This window comes from Thunnus thynnus, chromosome 14, assembly GCF_963924715.1.
Source record: "Thunnus thynnus chromosome 14, fThuThy2.1, whole genome shotgun sequence".
Taxonomy (NCBI): Eukaryota; Metazoa; Chordata; class Actinopteri; order Scombriformes; family Scombridae; genus Thunnus; species Thunnus thynnus.
In genome coordinates this window covers 6,261,801-6,285,165 of record NC_089530.1, presented here as the reverse complement: position 1 = coordinate 6,285,165, position 23,365 = coordinate 6,261,801, and the positions used below count along the sequence as shown (strand labels likewise).

Here is a 23,365-nt window from a genome sequence, read left to right as displayed (position 1 = left end):
AGATTATTAAAAAAACTATAAATAAGCTACTTGTACAGAAACAATCTGAAAAGACTTGAGTGACAATTGCACATTTGCTGATTCTGTCCAAAACTTCTGTAGAATATAAAAATGAATGCTGAAGAAGGGTAGATGAGGTTGAATGCAAAAAGATACTGTATAATCCTACATTAGGGTTCAGAAGCCTCCATGTATCATGTGACATGTAAACGCCAACAACCAGGAGCTTTTATGAGAGCTGCATATAAGACAAATTGCAAAGATTACATGCAAAATAATCAGAACAAATGTATTTGGAAATCTGTTGATTAGTTGTAATATGTTGCAGCACACGCCGTCCCTCCATGAGTCAGAGTGCTCTGAGTTGCTTTTTTTTCAGTTTCACACTTTCCACTGTGAAAACAATGGTTGAAATCCCAGCATTCAGAACTGAAGAACAGATTGCAATCTCTGACAGGAGTTGAACGGAGTGTGTTGAGATTCTGAAAGGAGAGTGTGCATGTATAATCTCTGAATGGAGTTTACTGAATCTTTGCAGGATGTGTTCAGACACTCAAAATGTAAGCTTTCGCACAGATACTTCATGGCAGACATAATGTTGTAAATTTTTCACTTTTCAAATCACAGTTTAAAGTTTGCTTTGTATCTTTCACACCTTTTCTTTTAGTTTTATCAATCAGGAATGTGCTTCTGCTTCTTACAGATACTTAGTTCTTTTGTAGAACAAATGGGAAGCTTTTCTCATGTTGTTTTGGAGCTAAACAATCTTAATGTCACCCTCCATTACATGTGTAAACCTTTATTCCTCCATTCCTTCTCTTGATGAGTGAACTTGCAACTATACTTTGGTAGAGTATTATGTCAAAAAGGTTATGGGGGACACTATAATAGACAATAACACAAAGGAACAAAACCATTTTGTGTATATGTTTGTAACTGATGTTCATGGTGCTGATTTGAAGCTCTCAGCGTAGACACAGACATTTTCCAGGTTTTATATCTGCACATCAAGAGCATGATGCCTTTCAGGAAATCTTATTCCACCTTCATATGATATCATGACAGATATCACAGACAAAACTTGAAGAGCTCTCAGAATACATTTTGTTCTTTTCCTTGCCCTTTTGACACACATTACTAATCTACATGTAGCTTTCATGACATAACGCCTTTGTGCTGCTGAAGTCTTATTTCTCTGTTCTGTCTGCTGCAGTTGCCAATTAAATCCTTTTTCCTTTCTCTTTTTCTATTCAAAGGCGCTACCATGAATATCAGCTTTAAGTCCAGATGAAAGTCTCTTAATCAGTGAATTATTAACTAAATTTCATCATATCTATCCATCTTTCCTTTCTGAAGGAAAGACTTTCTTAAAAGTCGCCCTGTACAATAAATTTTTTATTAATAGTCTACAGTAAAGTAAGGCCAGATACAGTGTCTGACTTGAACAAAGCCATACTGAACTGTCTGAAAGTCTACTGTGTATGTCTGTCATGCTTGCAGCTGACAGGCTGGCAGTAGGCCTTGGGCTAAAGAAAGTTCAGGTGTGCAGAGTCTTACAGAATCTTACAGATACATAGCACGTTTTACAGTATTAAATAGACCCTTTGATCCACATAAACATATTTAATATCATTTAGGATTATCCAAAATCCTGACAGAAATATGTTGTGTGTCAAGTTCTACTCATCAAGCTTTTCAGACTGCTGATACTGCACCATACGCTTTCAGCTGAAGAAATTCATGCTCAGTTTTGTTTTCACACTTCCTCCAAGCTGTGTGATTACGCCCTTCGCATGTCCAACTGCAACATCTCAGGGGAGACTGTTCCCATCGCAGCGAGGAAACAGGTGGTGACCACATGGGTGCAGCTTAAAAGGCTCTTGCAACAACAGATTGGATCAAAGATGGACACAGATGATGAGGTACTATTCTCTCTATCAGCCCAAAAACAATCAGTGGTTATTAATCAGTGTTTTGGGTTCTTATCAACATTTCAAAGCACTGTTCATATGACTTTACACTGTAGTCAGTATACAGGCATATTGTGCATAGGGTTACAGTTAGAATCATAACGGAAAATGATGCAAAATAAGCAAGCTATATATAGTTGTTCTCAGTGGCTTTGTACCTAGACCTGGCATAATAAGGTAGTGTTTTTTGGTAGAATTGTTTGGATGCAGTGTATTATCAGTGAATTACAGACACTGACTTATAGTCTCTGCAGCACCTTTTACTTTGAGTTTTTCTCCATGTATCTTGATGCAATATTGGAAACAAAAGCCTGGCTTTGAGAGATAATGATACAAACACCAGAACTCTGTTTCAATTTCCAAAAGAGCAAATACATGCTCCAAAAGTTATTGTGTTGTTAAAACTCTTCACACAGTCAACAAAATCACAGACTGGTGTCTGAAAAGACAATACTGTAAGATAAAATAAAATTAAATAAAATAAAAAAAACTCCTCAGTCAAGATAGCAAAAAGAAAAACAACCATCATCAAAATAAAACTTTGTACCTGCTGTCACTTTATGGTGAAAAACTGTAAATAAGAGTAACAAAGCATTTTAGGCCATCTGTTTACTGCTCCACATCTGGCCACAATAATCCTACTGTGATATTCTCCCTGACCAGATTTCATAGGTATAATAGTTTGTGTGACAAATCCGACTATGGCATGACCTCAGTGATTGTCTCCAGGACTGGAGATTTGTGACTGGAATCTCTCCATGACCACACTGAAAAAAATTCTCACTTTCACTGAGAAATAGGAGAGCTTTGATTTTGTTTCACAGGCTTACATTGTAACAAACAACTGTTGGCCCTCCACAGATATTTACCTTCTTCCAATCACATACCTCTACTCATTTGTGTCAAAAGTAAAGATAATTGTCTGAAAAGAAGCAGAGACAATCAAAAGTTAGCTGATCACTGCATTTGCATTTTTAGAGCACAGCAGAAGAGCATCAAAACGATGGAGAAAACAAAATTGGCTCAAAATAACAACAAACAACAGAAACCCTCATGTATTGCAAATTATGGGATATAAAAAGGAGGATTAAGAAGTACAGTCAAATTATTTCCATACTTTTTAATGCAGTTATATTCTTTTTCAATCTATGTATGCTATACCTGAGAAACCAATGGAAACTTTCATAACATCATCATGTCACATTCATAATATATCCTGTATTAAGGTCTATCCACAGCTCCTCCATAATGTGCTTATAATATTGTAGGCTTATGATGCTTGACATTTTTAATAATCTCTCTGATGTTGTAGGTGTTATTTCCACCATATCCACATAACAGCATTGTATCCACTGGTATGTGATCAGGTCCGGATGTCACATTTCCTGATTCTACTCGTTTACAGTGGGACAGAAATGTAGGGAGAGCTCTCACACAATTTGTCAGTTAAATGGACTGTTTGATTAGTCACCATAATCCCATGACCATTTGTCAGCCAAGAATTTCCCGCCCTTCATTAAGTCCCTTCAGTCTGATATGCTTTGAGTCACAGCTAAATGATGTTTGTTTCTTGCCATGCAAATGAAGAAATGCAACGTTAATATAAATGGGGTTTATCTCTAATTGCAATCAATAAATCATTCATCAACTCATTTTCCACACAATGGCAAATCATACATTATCAACGAGGCCATCTCCCCCAGTATTTGGGCCACATACAATATGATAATCATACTGCAGGTTCATGTTTAATTTATAAGCAAATAGTAATACGTGTATGTGTCTTTTCTATAATTAAACAAGGGGTTGCTGCATATTCAGCAGAGGACTACATTGAAATGTTCACTAAGTATTGTTCTTTTTCCCCTCTTGCAGTGTAAGAATGAGGAAGTGTTGGCGATGACACATGTGCTGGTTGGAGTGGAGATGCTTCAGTGCAATAGGAACCCGAGGCATATGGAGTTCTCTGTTCCCAGCTTCTCCACAGTATGTACTTCTATGTTCATGTTTTCCTACTGTCGCTGTGCCCCAGATGGCAACAACAGATGCCAAGATGACCCATGTGCCCTACGCATCACATCATGTGTCAATATCTTCAAATTACTGTAGCTGTCTTGATTATCATGCTTAGGCCAATTATCAGTTGTGTTTGTCCTGTGTAGTACTTTTTTTTTTTTTTTTTTTTGAAAACTGCTCTCTCTGACACACAAGACCCTTTGTCCCTTTTCTTCACTGACATCTCCTTTCATTCTGTCATTCATCCGTCCTTCTCACCTTGGTTCTCTTTTCTTACCCCCTTCCTTTCTCCTAATTTTCATTTACTTCTTGCTTCTCTCCTCCATTTTTTGCTCCTCTTCTCTTCTTTTCCATCCACTCTTCCCATGCATGGCCCCATTCATTATCCTCATTCCTTCTCCATCCCTGATTCCCTCCTACTTTTCCTTTACACTCCTACTCCCTGCCTGTGGCTCTCTCTTCTCTTGCTTTCCTTCACTTTTTAAAATCTTCCTCTACTCCCTCCTCCTCTCTTTTCCCTTACCAATCCTCTCTTCTTCTTCTTCCTTCTTATCTTCTCTGCTCCATCATTTTCTTTGCCTATCCCCTTGTCACTCACACCTCCGGGTTTTCTCACATTCCCTCCCTTCTTGCCGCACCTCCTTTCCCACACTCCCTTTTTTTCACGTCTTTTCCCTCACTCCCTCCTCCCCTCCTTCCTTTTCCCTCATCACCTCCATTTTCCTTCCCTTTCCTTCCCTCTCTTCTCTCCTCACCTATAGCTGGTGAGCATGGCGTCTGAATGCAGCTGGAATGATGCCGTGGTGGAGTTGCAGGTGTGGTGCCAGCTGGCTGCCTTCTGTCACTATGCCAAGGACCACAGCTTGGTGTTGCTCTGCACCAAGAATGCTCTGCAGCTGGAAGAAGCAGCAGCAAAGTGCCTCAACACCATGCCTTGTGTTTTGTGAGTGTAATTGGATGAGTACAGTGTATTTGAACACTAATGGAATTTGTGAAATGCTGGGTGGATTTGCCATATTGTAAAGTCGGTCTGTTTTAGTCTGATTCTTTAAAATACGCAAGAGCATTTGATATGAATGTGTGTGCTTTGTTATGGAAAGCACTCAGGTAGGGGTGGGTGAGATATTTGCATGCAAAGCCCTCTGAGGGCCAGGTGACATCTTGTGCACATTCCAGAGTATTGCAGTTCATATCAATGAGCAAGCATTGCTTTTCTTGTTTTTGCTTGAAGTTGCAAAGTTTAAATTGAGTTGTAAAGTTTCAGGTTTTCCTAGGGTATCAGTATTACATTTGGTTTGATGGACTGATTGATTGACTGATAACTAAAGCATTTCTTCGTATCCCTAGGTATGGCCTGCCTGCAGTGAATGAGATGCTGAGCAGTGCAGCCTGTATGAGCGGTTTGAGCTTAATCCATGAGTCCAGTGGAGATCTGCAAAGTTACAGAGAGGCTATGAACATGCTTCTGTTCAGTGTCAGGTGCTGTCCACAGTTTTTCAGTTTTCCAGTTTTCCAAAAACATTCTTAACCTGCTTTCTCTGACATGTAGCAATCTTATATCTGCTTGCTATCTTCTCTTATCCGTAGCTATGCAGAGAAGGCTGAGAATCCAGCATTATGTGTAGCAGCTGCCAGGCATTACTGGAACACTTGTCTACCTCTGACACACACTCCTGAGGAAAGATGCCAGCTCAAAGAGCCCCTGGAGAAGATTCTGAATGCACTGGTCCATACCAACACTAAACATAAAAATGTATTAGCCACATTTAATCACATGTTTAATCTATATTTGACTGTATGTTCTAGCAATCTTTCATCTTGGCATCATGTGTGAGCAGGGGCCTGAGTTGATTTTTTTTATGATAGTTACTCAAGGCCTGGTAAGATTTCCATAACTCTTCCTCCAAACACACAGTCCCCCCCTCTGCAATGGGTAATGGTCCAGCCCCATGCAATTATGCACTGTAAGGACAACATTAACTCTTATCACAGCATTAACATTAACTCTTATCACAGCATCAGACAAGTCTTGCCTGAAACGTTCGATGTTTAGTCATGCCAACTGCTGACAGGACAAAATGTCAGCCAAAAAGGGTATTAGTAACAAAATCAAAGGACAGCCAGAACCTACCTTTCCTGTCCTTTTTTAATTTTCTATTTTGTCCTATATTTTATTTTATTTTATTTTATTTTTTGAGCTACATTAGTTTGGTTGCTATAAAACTGAGTAAAATAGGCAGCAGAGTTCTCAAACACTACTTTGTTGTATTTAATTAATGATGAAATTGATGGAAAAAATGTTGTGAGGGTGCTACAGGGGAGAACTTGTTGGTGTGCTCCAGAGTGAGAACACATCTCCCCAGTGCTGCCTTGTGGACAGCAATCCAGCCAGGGGGCTAAACAGTAGTTCAACTGCAAAATAACTTAAAATCCATAATTAAAGACAGCGTATGTGAGAATTCAGAATGATTTTCATCTGTGATGTTTTTTTCCAACTTGACACCGTTCTTCAGCAGTGACAGTACCTCACCTGGAAAACTAAACCCAGTAATGTTCAGCCACTGAGTGTAAAAGGGGCTTTAAAGATAAGGGGGCAAGGTCACATACAGGGCAAAGTCAGATGGTAATGTATCTTGTACATCAGTGAGCTTTCACTATGATCAACCATCCACAACGACCGCAACATTCTCCTATCACTCTCGTAGCGACTTAAATATTAATCTTTTTCCCCTTCTATTCCAGAAACATGGCAAAGTGAAAGGCTTGCTGACCTTGACAGCACTTCGTCTTGGGAGTTCAAAACTTGAAGCATCAAGTGAGTGCTAAAAGGACCCTGAAAGGGTTCAATTGTAAAGTGGTTACTTTCCATTTTTTGAGGCAATTTACACACCATTTTGCATTTTTCCTCTGTACCTCTATACTGTAAATAGTGCATGGCATTAAAAATTGTATTTATTCATGGATAAACAATTACACTTTGGGGCATGTGTTATTTGCATATGGATGGTCTATTTTGACAGTTTAATTTCTTAGATCTACATTTATAACTACATTATCAACATACTTGCTTACATTGAATTACAGATCAATGGTCTAATTATGTGTTTTTGTGTGTGTGCCTCTGTGAGTAGAAGAAGGGGACCTGATCCTGAAAGTAGAAATTTACAGTTTGTTGCTCCACATCCACATTGATAGAGCAGACTGGAAGGGTGCCCTGCGGCTGCTGGATAAAGCTATTGGAGACCTGCCTCACACCAGACACCGGCTGTGAGTAAAAGCAGATAACACAATGAGGACTGGGTGAAGGAGATGAGAGGTATCAGACAAGGTAGATACATACAGAAGAAAGACAAAATACATCTTATTGTTTTCTTTGTTTTATCAGACCTCTGCTGAAACATCGTATAGAGGTGAAGGCGCGACTGGGGGAAAGCGTACTGATGGACATGCAGAAGTTACAACATGAGGGAGAGCAGTGCTGTTCATTTATGTGGCACCGGGCGGCACTGTGTGCCAGCAATATAACCCAACAGCTGACCTACTACCAGAAATCTATCACCTCTCTCTTGGTAATACCTCTGTTCTTGCACCATTTTCATATTATTACCAAGAGCAGATGCTTCTGCAAATTAAAACAGACAGATCACGTTATAATTTGTCATTTGGGGAATTCTAATCCTTAAACATATAATTTTTTTCCTGTGTTGTATTATGGCTGTATCCAAAAGCAGGAATGAGGCTCTAGCACCATCTTGTGAAGCAGTAATGTCATTACAGCTACTTTCCAACAACCTCTGTTGCTGCAGCCTTGAAAAGGATAGAATGCCTGTATTAACCCATATCACCTCTCCTCAAAACTGTAAACTGCTGTATAAAGCAAAAGAAAAATGTTTTAAAAAGACAACTTAATTTTTTTTTCTTTACTTTTTTGTTTTGATGACATCTGTGAACAGAGTGCAGAGACTCAGTGTCAGAAGGTCAGCCTCCTGCTGGAGTTTGGAGAGTGGCTGTACTGTCACAACTTCCCCAAAGCAAATGCTCAACACCAGGTTCAGTGGGCCATAGACATCCTTCTGCACTTGGAAACAAAACAGGAAGAAGGTCCAGGTAGAACTTATTGGCTCATCTTGTTCATTGTATCATGGCACAACTGTGTGAATGACTAGATAGTTCTGTTAATTATGCCTCTGTGCACCCTAAACTCTGAAACTGAGAGAATGAACAGATTGTTAGAATTCCCCATGAGGTGACTAAGCGTGGAATGCAGATTTCTCAGGGGCCCTCTGCCATATGGGTTCGGTTTGTGTGTGTGGTTGCACGGGTGTGAACGTGCCTTTATACTTTTATTTAAGATCATTCCTGATGTTTTACAGCAAAGCACTGTGTTTTCACTGTGTTAGTCAAAGGGAAATAACATCTGATCAGGAAAAAGGGTTGTGCCACAGCTTTTTGATAGTTGCAGCAATGAGATTTAGTGTATCTACATTTGCTTCAATTATTACTATGTGTAAACATTAAACCAAGCACATATTGTTCAGAGGACAAAGATCTGACCAGACAAAGAGACAGACTCCTCAAGGCCCCATGTGGGTACCCACTAAGAATAGCATAACACTTTCTAAAAGATTACTGTGAGCAGTCTCTTTAATTTCCTGCTATGAGCCCATTAGATATTCCCTGAGAGACAAACTGAACATCCAAATAAAAGAAGTGGAAGCTTATTACAGAGATCAGTCAAAAAGAGAAAGAAGTGCAATTTTGTTTTAGTGGAGGGTCTAAATTATCTCACCGAGATAATGTAGGAAAGGTGTTCTCTCTACAAAAGCTGGAAGCTTGATGTGTACAGATTAAAAAATCAATTCTGCTAGCAAATGTGATATAAACAGGCCAATATAGTATAAATATTTTTTTCTCTATGTTTTTCTACAGTATATGACCAATTATACTTTCAGGTTATTATTTATATCTGTCCTCTTTCCTTTTTGTCACAGTAAATTACATAATGTATATTTTCCCTCTAGAGGACAAGTCAGAAAACAGGAATACAAGCTCAGTGAAATGTGAGTCCCTGGTAGGAGTCCAGGGATTGTCATTCACACAAAGCTTGTCTAATCTGAGGGAGGTGCAGCGCCTTGACAGCTTGGTACGAGCACACACTCTGCTGGCTGTCATGGCAGACAGAACTTCACCTGAGCACCAGCTTAACCTACTCAGAGCATACACCTTTGTACTCCTAATATGGCAGGTATGGCATCTTTGCTTCTGCATTGCCCAATTAATACAGAAGAGTCTTCTGTTCTTCAAATGCAAACCATGCTTGAGTTGAATGTGGAACATGCGTCTGTGTGCTCTGTGTGTCACTCTGCAGGTGTCCATGGCAGTGGTTTGTGAGATTTCCAGTGAGTTGGCAAAGAGTCAGCCATCCCAACCTCCTCCCTCTGCTGGTTCCAAAAAAGGCAAAGACAAGGGCAAAGGCAAAAAAGTGAAAGATGTAGGTCTTACTGCAAGTGTATAACAATCAGTATAGTAGGAGTTCTTTACTTTTAAAGAATCATGCAGTTACCCATGAATCATGCAGTTTCAGGGTAAGCAAGTTTCAAATGAACACATAGCACCTGATAATACATGACACAACACGGAAAATTTGCATATTATTTATATTAACTATTTGGGGCAATAAAAATATCCTTGACATGTAGTATTTGTATTTACTGATCTTTAATTAATTTTTCTTCATTTTAAGTGACTGCACATTAGTAATAACAGCACAATAGAAAATATCAATTCCCTTTCTCATCTGTTTGACCAGCCTCCACCTGCTGATGAGAAACCTAAACCTGTTGTCTTGGATCAGGCACTTCCTTCCACCCCGGGGGACTGGGCTCGATACGTCTGTCCTGATCAGGCCAGGGAGATATTCAGAACCAACAGCAACCCCCAGTGTATCAATATACACAGCATTACAAAGCAGGCAAGGCTACATGCGTCTCCTTCACATTTATATGAAGTGGTCTCTGATTTGTTTTCAACATAGGTGGGATTTTTTCTATTGGCTATATAGGATCAAAGGCTCAGCTGCTAAAAGTATCAACTATTGCACTGACAGTCTCTCATTTTGGACATTGGATAGTATTAATATGTACATTAATTTGGGTGTCTTATCATTTAATCTTTCCTGTAAATATCAGATTTTTATTTCTTTTTTTTCTCATATGCTTGGCTATAGACTCAGAGCCTGTTTTATCTGAACCTGCTGGAAAAGGAACTGCACTCGCTCTCACTCAGCCACCTGACGCTGCCCATACTGCACCTAGCTGAGGCCTTTGCTCATGACCTCTTGGACAGGAGGAGCCTCTCTGACCTCTACCGACTCAGGTACTTTGTGTATTTCTTATACTGAGACTCAGATAGGTCTGGCTAAAGTCACATATGAAAAGGCAGATTTTTTTAACTTGTCAAAACCAAGGTTAGTACAGGCACAGGTCTCCAGACTAACTTTTTCACCGCTGTCCCGGGGCCGTCCTGAAAAACAATTTTAACTGTCCTGAAGTGAATGTAAACTGTCCCAAAATCAAACATTGTTTCTTTACTTTGTTATTATCGTCTATAGTTGTTAGTTGTTAGTAGCATAATAAAAACACCATTAAAATTTTGAGGAAATAAATGATTATATTGATTGTGCTCAATTCAAAGAAATGGGTTTAAAACAAAACTGAAAAGTTATCTGTAAACTATAAAAAACAGAATTAAGAAAAAGTAAATAGGAGAACACAGAATTTGGGAAAAATTCTGTGTCTGCCTGGGGCCCCCAACTAAAAGGGCCCCAAACAGCTATAGATTTGTTATGATGTTTAGATATGAAAAATATTTAATTATGTTACTATTCTAACTCATTATACACCAAAATAACTTACAAATAGCCCCCGAAGAACTTAAAAATATGCACCTGTATACTTCTACTTCAGAGGAAAACATTATATCACTACATTTACCTGACAGATAAATGTTACTGGTTACATTACAGATTCAGATTTTACTCACAAATGATGATATGAAATGATATGAAATGGTTAGAATCAAAAGCTCCACCTTGATCACTGGTTAAGTAATTTTAAGTACATTGTGCTGAAAACACCACATTTCACTCTTCACTTTTAAGTAAAACTTTGAATGCAGGCCTTTTACTTTTACAGTCCTTTTTACTGTGGGATATTAATAGCTTTACTAAAGAAAACAGATTTGAAACATTCCCAGTTAGAGAAAGGGTGAAAGTAAGGCAGAGTTTGCTTGGAGCCCTCAAATCACTAAATCTGCCCCTGTTGATGTATGAGTGTTTTCTTTAACGATAAAATTATAAATATTTAAATATTAGAGATGCTGCTTTCAGTAATTGTTAACATTTCCATAGTGAACTATGCCTTTGCAGCACAGTTTCATATTTATTCAGCCTACTATGTATACTGCCTGTTGCAGCAATCTCTCTTGTATAATCGTTATTAGTGTCTGTATATTTCTTAGTATTCCCCATAGTTAGTTTAATTTGCTTAGTTGTGAGTCTGTAATTGGTGCCTGATGAAAAATGAAGCTGTCTGCTGTAGAGCAGCAGCAGACCACAGCTCTGCGGCTCTGTAGCTCTGCTCTGCTCGCTGCTGACTCACATTTTAGAGTATGTAATTAATATTTTTCTCATTAATCATGTATCATTTCTCCACCCATGACCCATCTTCTATTAATCAGAATGTTAATTTTTATGACACCTGACCTGCCTGATCCGCAATCCATGCATCAGTAGTAACTATAGTAACAGCATGAGAAGATGTGCTCTGTTGTAGTCAATGCTCAGTTCAGTTTGTCATTTGCTAAGCAATAGTTTAAAATAAATAAATAAATATAAAATCCCTTCTGTTCCGGAGGCGTCCTGGGGAAGATCTGTGTTTGTCCCAAACACATTTTCTACGCTGTTAGTTCTGGAGCCCTACACAGGCAACTGGGAGACTGATGAGCATCATCCTGTATGGCCATTATTTACCATTAGTTTGACAAAGAGAGAGTGGAAGGATAGATGGGATCAGATTAATTAAAGCTAATTGTTTTGACCCCTGGCTAGACGTTTAAAAAAATTTGTTTACTACTCAATGGTGACTCTCTGTGTCTCTTCTGCTCTTCTCTTCTCCCAATTAGAATTGTGAGGACCTGCTATCTGCTGGGCATGGAGACTCATTCACCATATCATGAGAAGCTCCTGAATCTAAGTAGAATCCAAGAACAAGAACAAATGGGGTACGTAACCTCAGCTATGAAGATTTAATATTTGTACTTTAATGACTTATGATATGACATATTATGACTGCAGGTCCCACAAAGCCATGGCTCTTTCACAAGAGAGGAGAAAACTTCACAATCAGGTTAGACTGCTTCTTACAAAATAAATCTATGCTTTTATTTTTTATGAAGAGAATAATTGAAGAGAAAGAAATAAAATTGAAAACTTGTTCACTCTAGTTTTATTACAGTTTAGAGAATGACAGGCAGCATGGGTGTAGATTTGGGTATGGACGGTAGGGACATGTCCCTATAGTCCATCAGGGGAAATAGGTTCCCATGTACTTGCATGACATTTTGTTGTAACCTGTTATTTTAGGGCCCTAATGGTGTCTACTTAAGAATTTTTCATGTTGCCAAGGTCAACTAATGGTTCATGGGGTTTGTCTGGCAGCCGTCTTGAATTGCTGTCCACGCAAATGACTAAAAACGTAGATTTTCATAACTCCTGAACCAGACAATATACAAAGACAAATGAACCCGTTTTTTCACATAATTTTGACCAGGAATCAAATGGAAAGGTCACGACATGGTGACATGGTACAACCACTCTTTATATTCTCTTATATTAATTACAAGGTTATTAAATGGATGGCAATCACTCTAACTGATATAGATGGCAATCTGATAATACTAGCTAATTGACGGCAAAAGTCATCAATGTGGACCAATTCTGCCCCCATCTCTTATTACATGTTGGCTGCTCGTGTCGTCAGTGATGATGATGAGGGGGAAGAGGATGAGGTGGAGATTGAAGATGAGATGGATGATGATGATGATCAGTGAAACAGGGTTTTGATGACTTTTGCTTTCAATGAGCTAGTATTAACAGATTGCCATCTATGTCAGTTAGAGTGAGTGCCATCCATTTAATAACCTTGCAATTGATATAAGAGAATAAACTACTTTCATTTGGCTAAACAAAATAGCAAAAGTTATATTGTTATGAGCCTAAAATTTGTTATTTGCCTGTTTTTCTCCAAAAAGAGTTGTTGTACCATTCCACCACTCCACCCGGCTAAGTCCTTGTAAAGTGCTGGAAAAATCAATGAATCCAAACTTGATGAGATAGATTTCTGCACACTTAGATCTATGCAGTATTCACTTTATATTACTGGCAGCAGCAGCAGCAGTAGTGGAGTCAGTGAGGTGGAGAATCTGAAGTGATTAGTATTTATAAACGTTCTTAACGTCACAGAATTGAACACGACTTCACAGGACAAAACTTACATCATTTGCTATTATATTTAATTTCAGGCGTTAGGTGTTGTTAGCTAATTTGTGATCGCTGCTCAGAGATGCTGTTAAATTAAATAACTTTATTACTGTTGGTGAAAATTCCTCCAAAAAGCAAACTAAGACATCTGATCCTTTTTAAAGAAAAACCAAAGTTTCAGTAACAGCTGAGCTTAGTAAATAAGAATGTTCTGTGATCAGTCCAAACATTCATCTTTGACATTAGTGGGAGAAATACTACTATTATTACTATTTAATGCCATCTCTCCACTTTTCCATGAGTGGATCAGGAGCAGAGTTATTACTGCATATGTGTCATTAAGACATGAACATTATTTATAAGCTGAATCTGATCGGTTTGTGACTGTCAGCTATCATTTTATCATGAAAAGAGACACACAGCAGCACAGAGACACAGACAGGTGATCTGCAGCCTCTCAGGTGAGCTCTGATGTCATGTCAAAGATCTGGCCATAAGTTCAGGAGTTGAATGAAACATAAGAAAAATAGAAGTTTTTGAGATGATGTCATGAAACTCTATAAAGCTTCTATACATTTATTTTATTGTAATGTTTATTGTGACAGTCTATGATATGTTATTTTTAAATATTAATTTTGGTCTCAGATTTATAGTTAAGTTGTTTATCAATAAAATAAAATGTAATGATACAAGTCCAGTTTGAGGCAAGTCAGCAAATGCATTTTCAGTAAAGTAAACATTTTGCAGAGTCAGGCTCTTTATGTGTGTGTGTGTGTGTGTGTGTGTTCATGTGCCTATTAAAGAGAAGAGTGTTAGAGAGCAAGTACACATACATAATTATTTTGGCTGTTGAGGCTTTTCTTCCCGTTAAAGGGGAGTTTTTCTTTGTTGCTGTGGCCAAGTGCTTGCTCATGGAGGAATGTTGGCTCTCTGTAAATTAAATAAAGAGTACAGTCTAGACCTGCTCTATGTGAAAAGTGAGATAACTGAGATAACTTCTGTTGTGGTTTGGTGCTGTATAAATAAAGTTGACTTGACTTGATGATCATGTTTTTAATGGTTATTATAGTTACACATTTTCTTGTCCTTCGGCTTATAAATTATCCTATAAATGTGTGTAAATTTGTGAATTCCATATTAAAATCTACAAGACTCATCTCGCATCATACAGACCAACAATTGGTCTATGTGAACACAGTTTAGATCCTAACAGGGAACATACAGTACAGGATGCCTTGGCTGCACAGATTTGGACTCAGTTTCTTGGTAGTTGATTATAAATAGTAAAAGGCTGTTAACAATTGAAAGGATTCAAAAATAATTTTCTGTTTGTATTTTGAATAATCTCTGAAAACAATGAGTTGTTGATAACGCTGGTGATTTTCCAGAAAGCTGAGATGGATGAAAAGGCTGGGTCTTGGAGACAGAGTTTGGATGTGTGTGCTCAGGACATTTGGCTAGACAAAGCTGAGGTTTGCCTCAGCATGGGGCTCTATCAACCAGCCAGAAAGCTCCTGGCAGAGTCCCACTTGGTGGCTGTGGTGAGTTGAAGGAGAACAAGACTATAATGTCAGAATCTGATAGTAAAGTAGAATTTGAGTGATCAATCTTGCTAACATTGTATTTAAACAACATATATTGTTTTACTAACTTGGCATACCAGACCGAACAATTTCACACATCTGCTGACAAATGTTTATTCTAGTTGTATGAAAGAAAGTGTCAACTTAAAATTTACTGTTGATACTTACTGTACTGGTCAATAATATATGGCCATTAAAAGATTAGAACTATTTAAACATTGGTTCTGCTAATATTACTCAATTATGACTCTCTATTTCAAATTCCCTCTGTTCAGGAGCTTGGAGACCAGATTGCCATGGCAAGAAGTTTGCTCAGTCTGGCCACTTTGGCTTGTGAAGAGCAGAACTATGCCCAAGCTCTGATCTTGCTGGATAAGGCCCAAGCCCTGGGAGGGGATGAGGAGTTCTGGTACCAGCTCACTCTCACTAAGGTCAGAGCTGTAGTAGGCCAGAGAGACCAGGATGCACAAACCAAGGTATAGAATAACTACCATCCTTCTTCAGTGAACTGTCCCTAATGTTGTTTTAAAAACACAATTTCTATCATCATTATTTTCTTTTACAGACTGATCAGATTATAAAACAAGGCTGTGGGGCTCTAAAACAGGTTCTGGAGCAGCGTGTAAACAGACTCCCAGAACTCACATTCTTGATCACATCATTAGAGATGAGGTAATGTCACCCTTCTGTGTTTAAACCTGCTAAATCTTGTGTCACATTTTAAAGGTGTAGCTGACCTTTAGTACTGTACTACGTTGTGTTAAAAATGTCTTTTACTTTGCTAAAGGAACCTAGAGATTAATCATTGGCAATACAGTATTTGACACTTATTTGAGATCTCATCACATAACAACCTTTTGAAAAGTGAGCCCTAGGAGATGATTCTTTTAATGAAATTTGTGGTTTGTTCCAGGGGTGCCATTGAATGTATACGTGCCACTGGTGATACTGAACCTGGAGAGACGCACTGCACAGAGGCTGTCCAGAGGCTAATAGCTGCCTGTGATAAACTCAAACAGTGTGCCAGTGGTTTCACTAAACTCAACTACAGAGAACAGGCTGCAAAGAGCAATGCAGAGTGTGCACGTGGTCTGAGGTTAGTCAGTCTGGAGTGACTCCAAACCTGGATTTAATTGTTATTGCGGCAACACTTCACTTAAGTCCCTCTAGTTGACATTTATAAACAGCATACAAGCATTTAATGCATTTGTTATAACACACTATAATGTATTATCAGCAGATATAAATGTTTATTAATGTATTTGCCAGCAACTATAACCCTCCTGTGGGCACCAATAAGTAGAGGATGTTAGTATGATAATGAATGACACTTTCACAATCTGTTATAAAATAAAATATGCTTCTCCTATATGTTCTATTATAGGAGAAGTAATTAATTTCTGACAAATACTGTACATTAATTAACATTTAAAATGTGCAATAAAAATCTATCTGATTATAACCACATTATAGTGTGTTATAAACCATTTATTGAATATTTGTCAAGTGTTACTGTAATTGCAAATTGAATATTCTGTAAACCATACCGTCTGACATTTATTTGTTTTACTCTACCTGAGTTCATGTTAATGGTTTTTTGCAGGTAAATCTTGAAAGTCATAAGCACATGAAAGCCAGACTAAAATGTGATTGCACTCTACTTTTTCACCTACAACTGCCTCACTCACAATATAGGCTCATATACTATACTGTTTTACTCTGTTGCTGTCTCACTGACAAAACCATTCTTTGTGTTCTCTACCTTGGTCAATCTTTATCCTACACTACTCCTCTGAAGAGTCCTAGCCAACTGTACTACTGATACACAGGAGAAATGGCGCTTCCTGCTCGATGGCCTCTCCCACATTCAGTTTGCGATCATGGAGCAGGAACACGTAGTGCTGAATGCTCAGGGCCTGCTCCCCGCTCAGGAGGAGGTAAATGAAGCACACACATAAATCCATCTTTCTTTGTGAGGATGCCTTCTTGAAAACCTCGGGAGGCATTTTATCTTTTTTGTGTTTTCTGTTATATACACTTTTAACTAATCACAGCCAGTCTACATAACTTTCTTTTAAGCATACTGATCAGCAGAAACAGCTGGTTAAAATAAAATAAAAACAAAAAAAAACTGTTCACAACTGTGGAAATTACATTTGCTTGACTAAAGCTGTCTGAAATCGTTGGCACATTAAGATCATGGCCAGATGGCAAAATTTGTGATCCTATTTAGAGAAGTATCTGAGCATGTCTTCCAGTGTTTAGAGAAGAGAGGATTTTCTTGTGAAAAGCCTTGTTTATGGCTAAATGACAGAGAGATTTTGGTTGTGCTATCCACACATTTATTTCCTAAAGAATGTAATTTATGAAATCCCAATTTAGTGGCTGCGTGAAGTTATTAGGTCCCTGTTGTGCCACTGTCATAATCTTGGATTCCTGGCTGTGTGATATCTCAGCTGATTATTTGTGTGTTATGTGTGTGTTGCTGTTTATATCAGACCACAGGCAAACAATGTTCTGACAAAAACAGATAAAGCCTTGATTACTTTAACTTGTCAACCACAGATGGGTGTTAGAATCATATTTGATCCAAACACTACAAGCTCTTATACAAATGAGGTTATCTGAGGGCGTCAGTGCCAGAGATAGACTGGCATAACACTGGCTGCAACCTTGATTTGCATGTTGATGGAATTATGAAAGAATCATGACTTTCACACCTGTTGCAAATCCATGTAGAATTGAGTTTTCGATGGAATATTGTGTGAATGTTTTTACTCGATTGTAGCAGTGTGCTTTCAGCAGATGGTGCTGCTGCCCTAGTAAGTTTAAACATCTATCCCTCATTGGAAACAGGAGACAACGTCTGTAATGAAGCCAAATGTTGAATTGCCCGTTTTTCTTTTAGTTGGACTTTTCAGTCTCATTTAGACCATTGTTCAAGTTGGTTTGTCTAAGTCGCTCTTGATCTGTGAACTCATCATCTCAGCCCACTCTTCTGGACTTTTCTTTATCATTTAAAACTGAGTTCCTTTAGTTTTTCCCATGTGACATATGTCCTGATGTGTCTATTTTAGGTGTGTGTTACAGTTACCTTTATAATCTGCTGCATGTGTGCTTATTATTTTGTGTGTATTCTCCTACTTATATTTTTCTGCTTTTGATTTCTCCCACTTGCCAGAGTCATGGACTCTCACTGTTGGCCATGCGGAGGCTGCTACGCCTACGACTGGCCCTGGCAGATTTTTGCCTGGCAATGCTGGAGGAGCACTGTGAAGAGGAGAAACGCCAAGCTCTGGCCCGTGAGAGGAAGACCTCTGCTCAGATAGCACTAGAGGAGTTTACGCACTGCACACCTGAGCCTAACTCTATAGAACAGGTTAGACAGTGCACAAGAACTTAAAACTTGGGCCATATGTGAAATCCTGCATTTATTGATATATTTATTAAACATAAACAGCCATATCAGTCTGACTGACAGAGCAGGGCTGCAGCAGTTTCCCTTCTGTCTTACTCCCTGTTTGCCAAAATTAATTTCTGGTTGGAGTGACAGTCACCTTGAAAAAAACCTCCTTAGGGCACAGGAAGTGACAAAATAACAAAATTCAAAATATGCTTTTAAACATCAACAAGTATCATGTTGATAAAGTTCGTTCTACTATAAATTTAGTGTGTACAGATTATTTAGTTGTGTATTGCTGCCACTAGAGGATGCTATTGTGCAAAGTAACATAAGGAGCTCCACACTTCATAGCTCTGGGACCAATGTTGGGGGTAATCTCTTACCAAAAACACAGTTATAGTACACTGTTTAAAAATCTCCTCCACTCTGAATGGGCATATTGACAGTCAACACATGTTTGGAAAACCAAATAGGATGTTAGTGATTGCATCACTGAGCACTCTGAATAGGAAACCACTCATTTAATATTAATAGTTCAAATTAGGCTGCTGAGAAGGGCTTGTAAGGCCGTAAGCACACAAAGTGTAGTCCTCCTTCTATTAGTCTTTATAAATGGTATAGTGTGGTATGGTAGAGTACTTGCTTCAAGTTTTTCCGCCTTACCCTCCTGTAGTACCACTGCTTCTGATCCGTTATAGCAGTTTTACCATCCAAAATGAGTTACTGTTAAGCCAAGTCCTAAACATCAATTAATGCTTCCAGTCAAATTTTTTGTGTGTCCAAATCTCTGTTTGCTAGATGATGGTTCAAGTAAATACACTGCTTGAGATCTGTGTCCTCATTTGACCTTCCTTTCTTGTGTGTGTCCTTTGCAGGATTGGTTGAGTGTGGGTAGTACTTTGGGGCAGTTGACTCTGGGCCAGCTGGCTGCAGTCAGCTCTCACTCCCTGGACAACATGGAGACCAGAGCTCGCTGCCTGGGTTTGATAGGGAAGAACCTGAGACTGCTGGCTGCGCAGGAGGACCCCATTTATCTGGCTGCTCTCTGGGACAGAGACAAACAGGTAGCCAACACAAATGTTCATGAAATATCACAAGAATGCAGGAATCTTTAGAGGTGTATTCCAGATAGGACACCACTGAATTTGATACATTATCTAGAGAATTAAAGGGGGAATATTAGGGCGCTTAATCAATTAATCAGCTAGAAATCACCCTGTTTAAAAGAAAGAGATCACGTAAGTTGTGGAGGTACTTCTACTTAGTCCTGACAGAGACACACACATGAACACACAAAAAGTTGGTCCACGTGGTGAGAAGCTTATAGTGATCAGAGAGATAGATGTCTGCTTACATAATTTAAGACAGAAAAGCTTTGGTCTTCATAGTTTGTGATCATAAGAGGATTTTATACTAATCATGATCATTGTTCTGTGATCTTCAAATAACTTTGTTCAGAAAGAAGCCTGGTCTGACCCCAAAGTTGCCTCCGGTGTGGAGGAGGATTCAAAGAAAGAGAAAGACAGAGAATCAAGCAGAAAAGAACCAAAGATGACCTCTGCCAAAAGTGCTGAGCTGCAGGTACAGACCTCCTGACAAGTGACCCCATCACTCCCGACTCATCTCTAATCTAAGATCTTTATACTGAGCTTCACCTCTCATCTCAAATCCCCTGAAGGTGAATCTTGGGATGTTCAAAATGAGAGAAATGCCTTCACAGACAGCTTTAATCAGTTCATTTATTTTGTCATTGGCAGACTGATAAATATTGTTGCCAGGCAAAATGCAGAGAACCTCCTAGCCTTATGTAGCAACATGAACTATAAAATTTAAACTATGCTTTGCCTTTGATACTATTGTGAAATGTTTTACTGTGGCTAGTGAGCCCCTGTGCAAATGTAAAAACAAATCATATGATATGACATGGTTGGAATGAACACCTGCTGAGCTGCACACTGATGCAAGAGAGGTCTTTATGCCTCGGGCAGAGGCTCCAAAAATTAGACATGGGCCCATGTTTGGGGTTAAAAACATGCCAATAATAGAATTAAATGTTCTTTTAGTTTCATTAAAATAATTATAGAGCTTATAACTATGACTAATAGTAACACCTAATTTTTAAAAGTGTTTAAGCTATGGTAGAAACATGACTGTGACTTTGACATTCAGTATATGCATAGAACAAAGTTGAGTCTTGATGTAAAGTGATGTGTAATGAGGTCTGATGAAATGTCTGAAGGTATAACAGAGTTATAAATGTTGTGTATAAGCCCAATATGGTGCTGACTTTGACATGTCAAGATTATAGAAAATTTTGGTGTAAGAGGCCTTAAAAACGTATTTTCTCAATCAGCTTCTTAGTGTGAGTGATGTGGTTCTACTTGAACATGCAATTTTCTGACAATGTTGGAACAGTTTTGGATATTTGACAAATATTTGATAATGCTAGATGTCTGTCTTTTTTTTCTGTGCTCTTCTCATTGGTTTAAAGTGGGCAGGGCTCAGGTGGAAAAAGGTGATGTCTCGTTCTTCCAAATCAGGAATTCACAACATTTGAATCAGAATTTGATGACAGTTGATGGGCTATTTGGCTGCTGTCAATCAAATCAGATCAAACTATACCTATAAAGTCCTGATGAATTAGATTAACTGAGTGTTTGAGTGTTATACTCTTAATAGATAATACCTAAAGACGTTGTTTTTGTACTTCCACTGTACTATTAGATTCGATACTCCTGAGATTTGAAGCCATGTTTTCAGTAGTTACACAAGTAGCAAGGAGTAAGGTCAGATAAATTTGTGACCATTTTACAGGTGACTCATAATGTGACATCACACGTACGCCTGTATGTAAATGTAACATGCCCTACTGATGTCAAGGTCTAACTGTATTCCCCTTCCTACACACTATACCTGTGGCAACTCCGCCTTAAGAGACTCCAAATTTTATAAATGGTGAATGTTTTAATTCTCATGTTGTATGTGCATGTATGTTTATGATTGATTGACTGATTATGTGGACTTACCTGCATTCACTTTTATAGTGTTGTAATAATGTTTATGTGCCTGCATGTTTGAGAGCTGTGATGTCTCTCTGCTGTGCAGCGAAGGAGGTGTAAAGCTCAGCAGTTGTTGGCCCAGGCCAGGAAGGCACTGGCTGAAGCTGTCAGCCTGTGTCTCCAACACAAGCTTCCTGCCCCCATCCTGGCTGATGCCTCTCTCAACATGTTGGAGTGTCATGGCCAGTCGGATCCTGGAGTGGCAGGTCAATATCTCGCCTTGTTTCAGGTACAGTGCTATGCATCGGATCATATGAGCGTTTTTTTAACACAGTGCCTGCCAGCAGCACCTGTATTGAGAGTGCAGTGTATGTATAATCTACAAAAGATACATACTAATCATAGGTTTCACTTTCACTCTGTCTCATCATTATTATCTGGCCATGTATACAGTAGAAAGTTCCACATTTAAATACTAAATCACTAATACAGTATGTTTCTATTACAACACAGTCTCTTGCGTCTGCATCCATACATCATCCTCTCTTTCTTAACGGTGTCCTTCAGGATATCATAACCTACTATAATTCCTACTATTACCAAAAGCCCCTTCATCCATCTTCTGTTTTATCCCTAGAGCTGCTGCACTGTTGCTGTAATGGCTGAGGTCCTAAGTTCCGCCTGTGCTGACACCAGTGTGTCCCAGCTCTCGGCTCTTTTCAGCCTCCACAGGAAACTGCTCCTCTCTGAGGAGGAGAGGCCCAGCAGCATGCTGAAGGGAGTAGAGGACTCCCTCAACAGCTTCTCCAAGGTACTGGGTCACCAACCACCCACCCACCCCCCCACTGATGATTTATGAAAGCTGTCATAGCCAGCTCGGTAAATTCCCTTGACGGGGGACACAGCATTGGTGTTGTTATAGCCTTTGCTCTGAATGTACTGTAGGATTCCGAAATCACACAGAGTGGTGGAGCAGCAAACACACTTCTGCTTAGATGTTTCAATGTCACACAACAATGTACGGTAGCTGGTATGTGGGTCATTGCGCTTTCCTGTGAAAATAATACAAGTCAGTAAGAACTTGTGCAAGTTAATGTGTTGATTCTGCTGATGTAAATATGAAGACTTGCATAATATTATATAGTGGAGATTATAGTCTTCAACTTACCTCAAGTGTCTTGTTTAAATGTGTTATTACATCGACACAGTAGGTCGTGTGACTTTGATCAATACTTTTTTATTATCCTCATGACATAGTATACATGATAAACATTTTATGTAATAACATTAACATGACTAACATGTCATAACTTTATCAATAAGATTGTCTGAAAAATTATTAAATGTAGATTTGAAAATGTGAAATGAAGCCTTCTAGTCATTTTCAATAAAGTAATGAATAGTAAATGATTGTTCATGCATCACAGTTGTTGGTCCTGTGCTACAGGATTTTTCATGTTCTGAAATCAAATCTTTAAGACTTCCTTATTTGCTTTCTAAAATTCTTTTATTCAGTTTTTTAAAAGAAATAATTTAAAGACACTTTGAGATTGTATATCATACTGTCAAATTGCTGCAGGCCTTCAGCCAACTGACCATCAATCCCAACCACCTAAACATCCTTCCAGAGCTTCCACCCAACCTGAAAATCCTGTTGCTTCAGCACTCTGAAGATGGGTAAATTCTATCTTTGTCTCTGTTTTCTCTAACTGTGTTCCTTTCTTTGCCTTATGTAAATTTTGGCCCTTTCTGCCTCTGACAGAATCATGATAAATGAGTAAATGACTGCAGATCACACAAGTCACATTAGATTTAGGCTACAGTCATGTCTGGTGCACAAGGATTTGCTGTGTTGT

The 23,365-nt window shown here is 38.7% G+C and overlaps 1 protein-coding gene across 4 annotated transcripts in view; it reads left to right on the top strand.

The window, feature by feature from the left end:
* Nucleotides 1-23,365, top strand: part of LOC137196683 (cilia- and flagella-associated protein 46) — a 57,549-nt gene that overhangs the window by 18,441 nt on the left and 15,743 nt on the right. For 3 of the 4 annotated variants that reach the window (XM_067609453.1, XM_067609452.1, XM_067609451.1), the window contains exons 20-45: nt 1,773-1,922; nt 3,846-3,956; nt 4,748-4,929; nt 5,334-5,465; nt 5,574-5,739; nt 6,729-6,801; nt 7,118-7,253; nt 7,372-7,555; nt 7,940-8,093; nt 9,008-9,231; nt 9,355-9,477; nt 9,796-9,957; nt 10,213-10,361; nt 12,168-12,266; nt 12,340-12,391; nt 14,913-15,065; nt 15,383-15,583; nt 15,673-15,779; nt 16,021-16,203; nt 16,906-17,044; nt 18,289-18,486; nt 19,386-19,574; nt 19,969-20,091; nt 21,616-21,798; nt 22,147-22,320; nt 23,089-23,186. In XM_067609453.1, coding sequence (XP_067465554.1) covers nt 1,773-1,922; nt 3,846-3,956; nt 4,748-4,929; nt 5,334-5,465; nt 5,574-5,739; nt 6,729-6,801; nt 7,118-7,253; nt 7,372-7,555; nt 7,940-8,093; nt 9,008-9,231; nt 9,355-9,477; nt 9,796-9,957; nt 10,213-10,361; nt 12,168-12,266; nt 12,340-12,391; nt 14,913-15,065; nt 15,383-15,583; nt 15,673-15,779; nt 16,021-16,203; nt 16,906-17,044; nt 18,289-18,486; nt 19,386-19,574; nt 19,969-20,091; nt 21,616-21,798; nt 22,147-22,320; nt 23,089-23,186 — 3,845 coding nt within the window. The remainder of the gene's footprint in view (nt 1-1,772; nt 1,923-3,845; nt 3,957-4,747; nt 4,930-5,333; nt 5,466-5,573; nt 5,740-6,728; nt 6,802-7,117; nt 7,254-7,371; nt 7,556-7,939; nt 8,094-9,007; nt 9,232-9,354; nt 9,478-9,795; nt 9,958-10,212; nt 10,362-12,167; nt 12,267-12,339; nt 12,392-14,912; nt 15,066-15,382; nt 15,584-15,672; nt 15,780-16,020; nt 16,204-16,905; nt 17,045-18,288; nt 18,487-19,385; nt 19,575-19,968; nt 20,092-21,615; nt 21,799-22,146; nt 22,321-23,088; nt 23,187-23,365) is intronic. The other variant, XM_067609454.1, reaches the window with a different exon arrangement.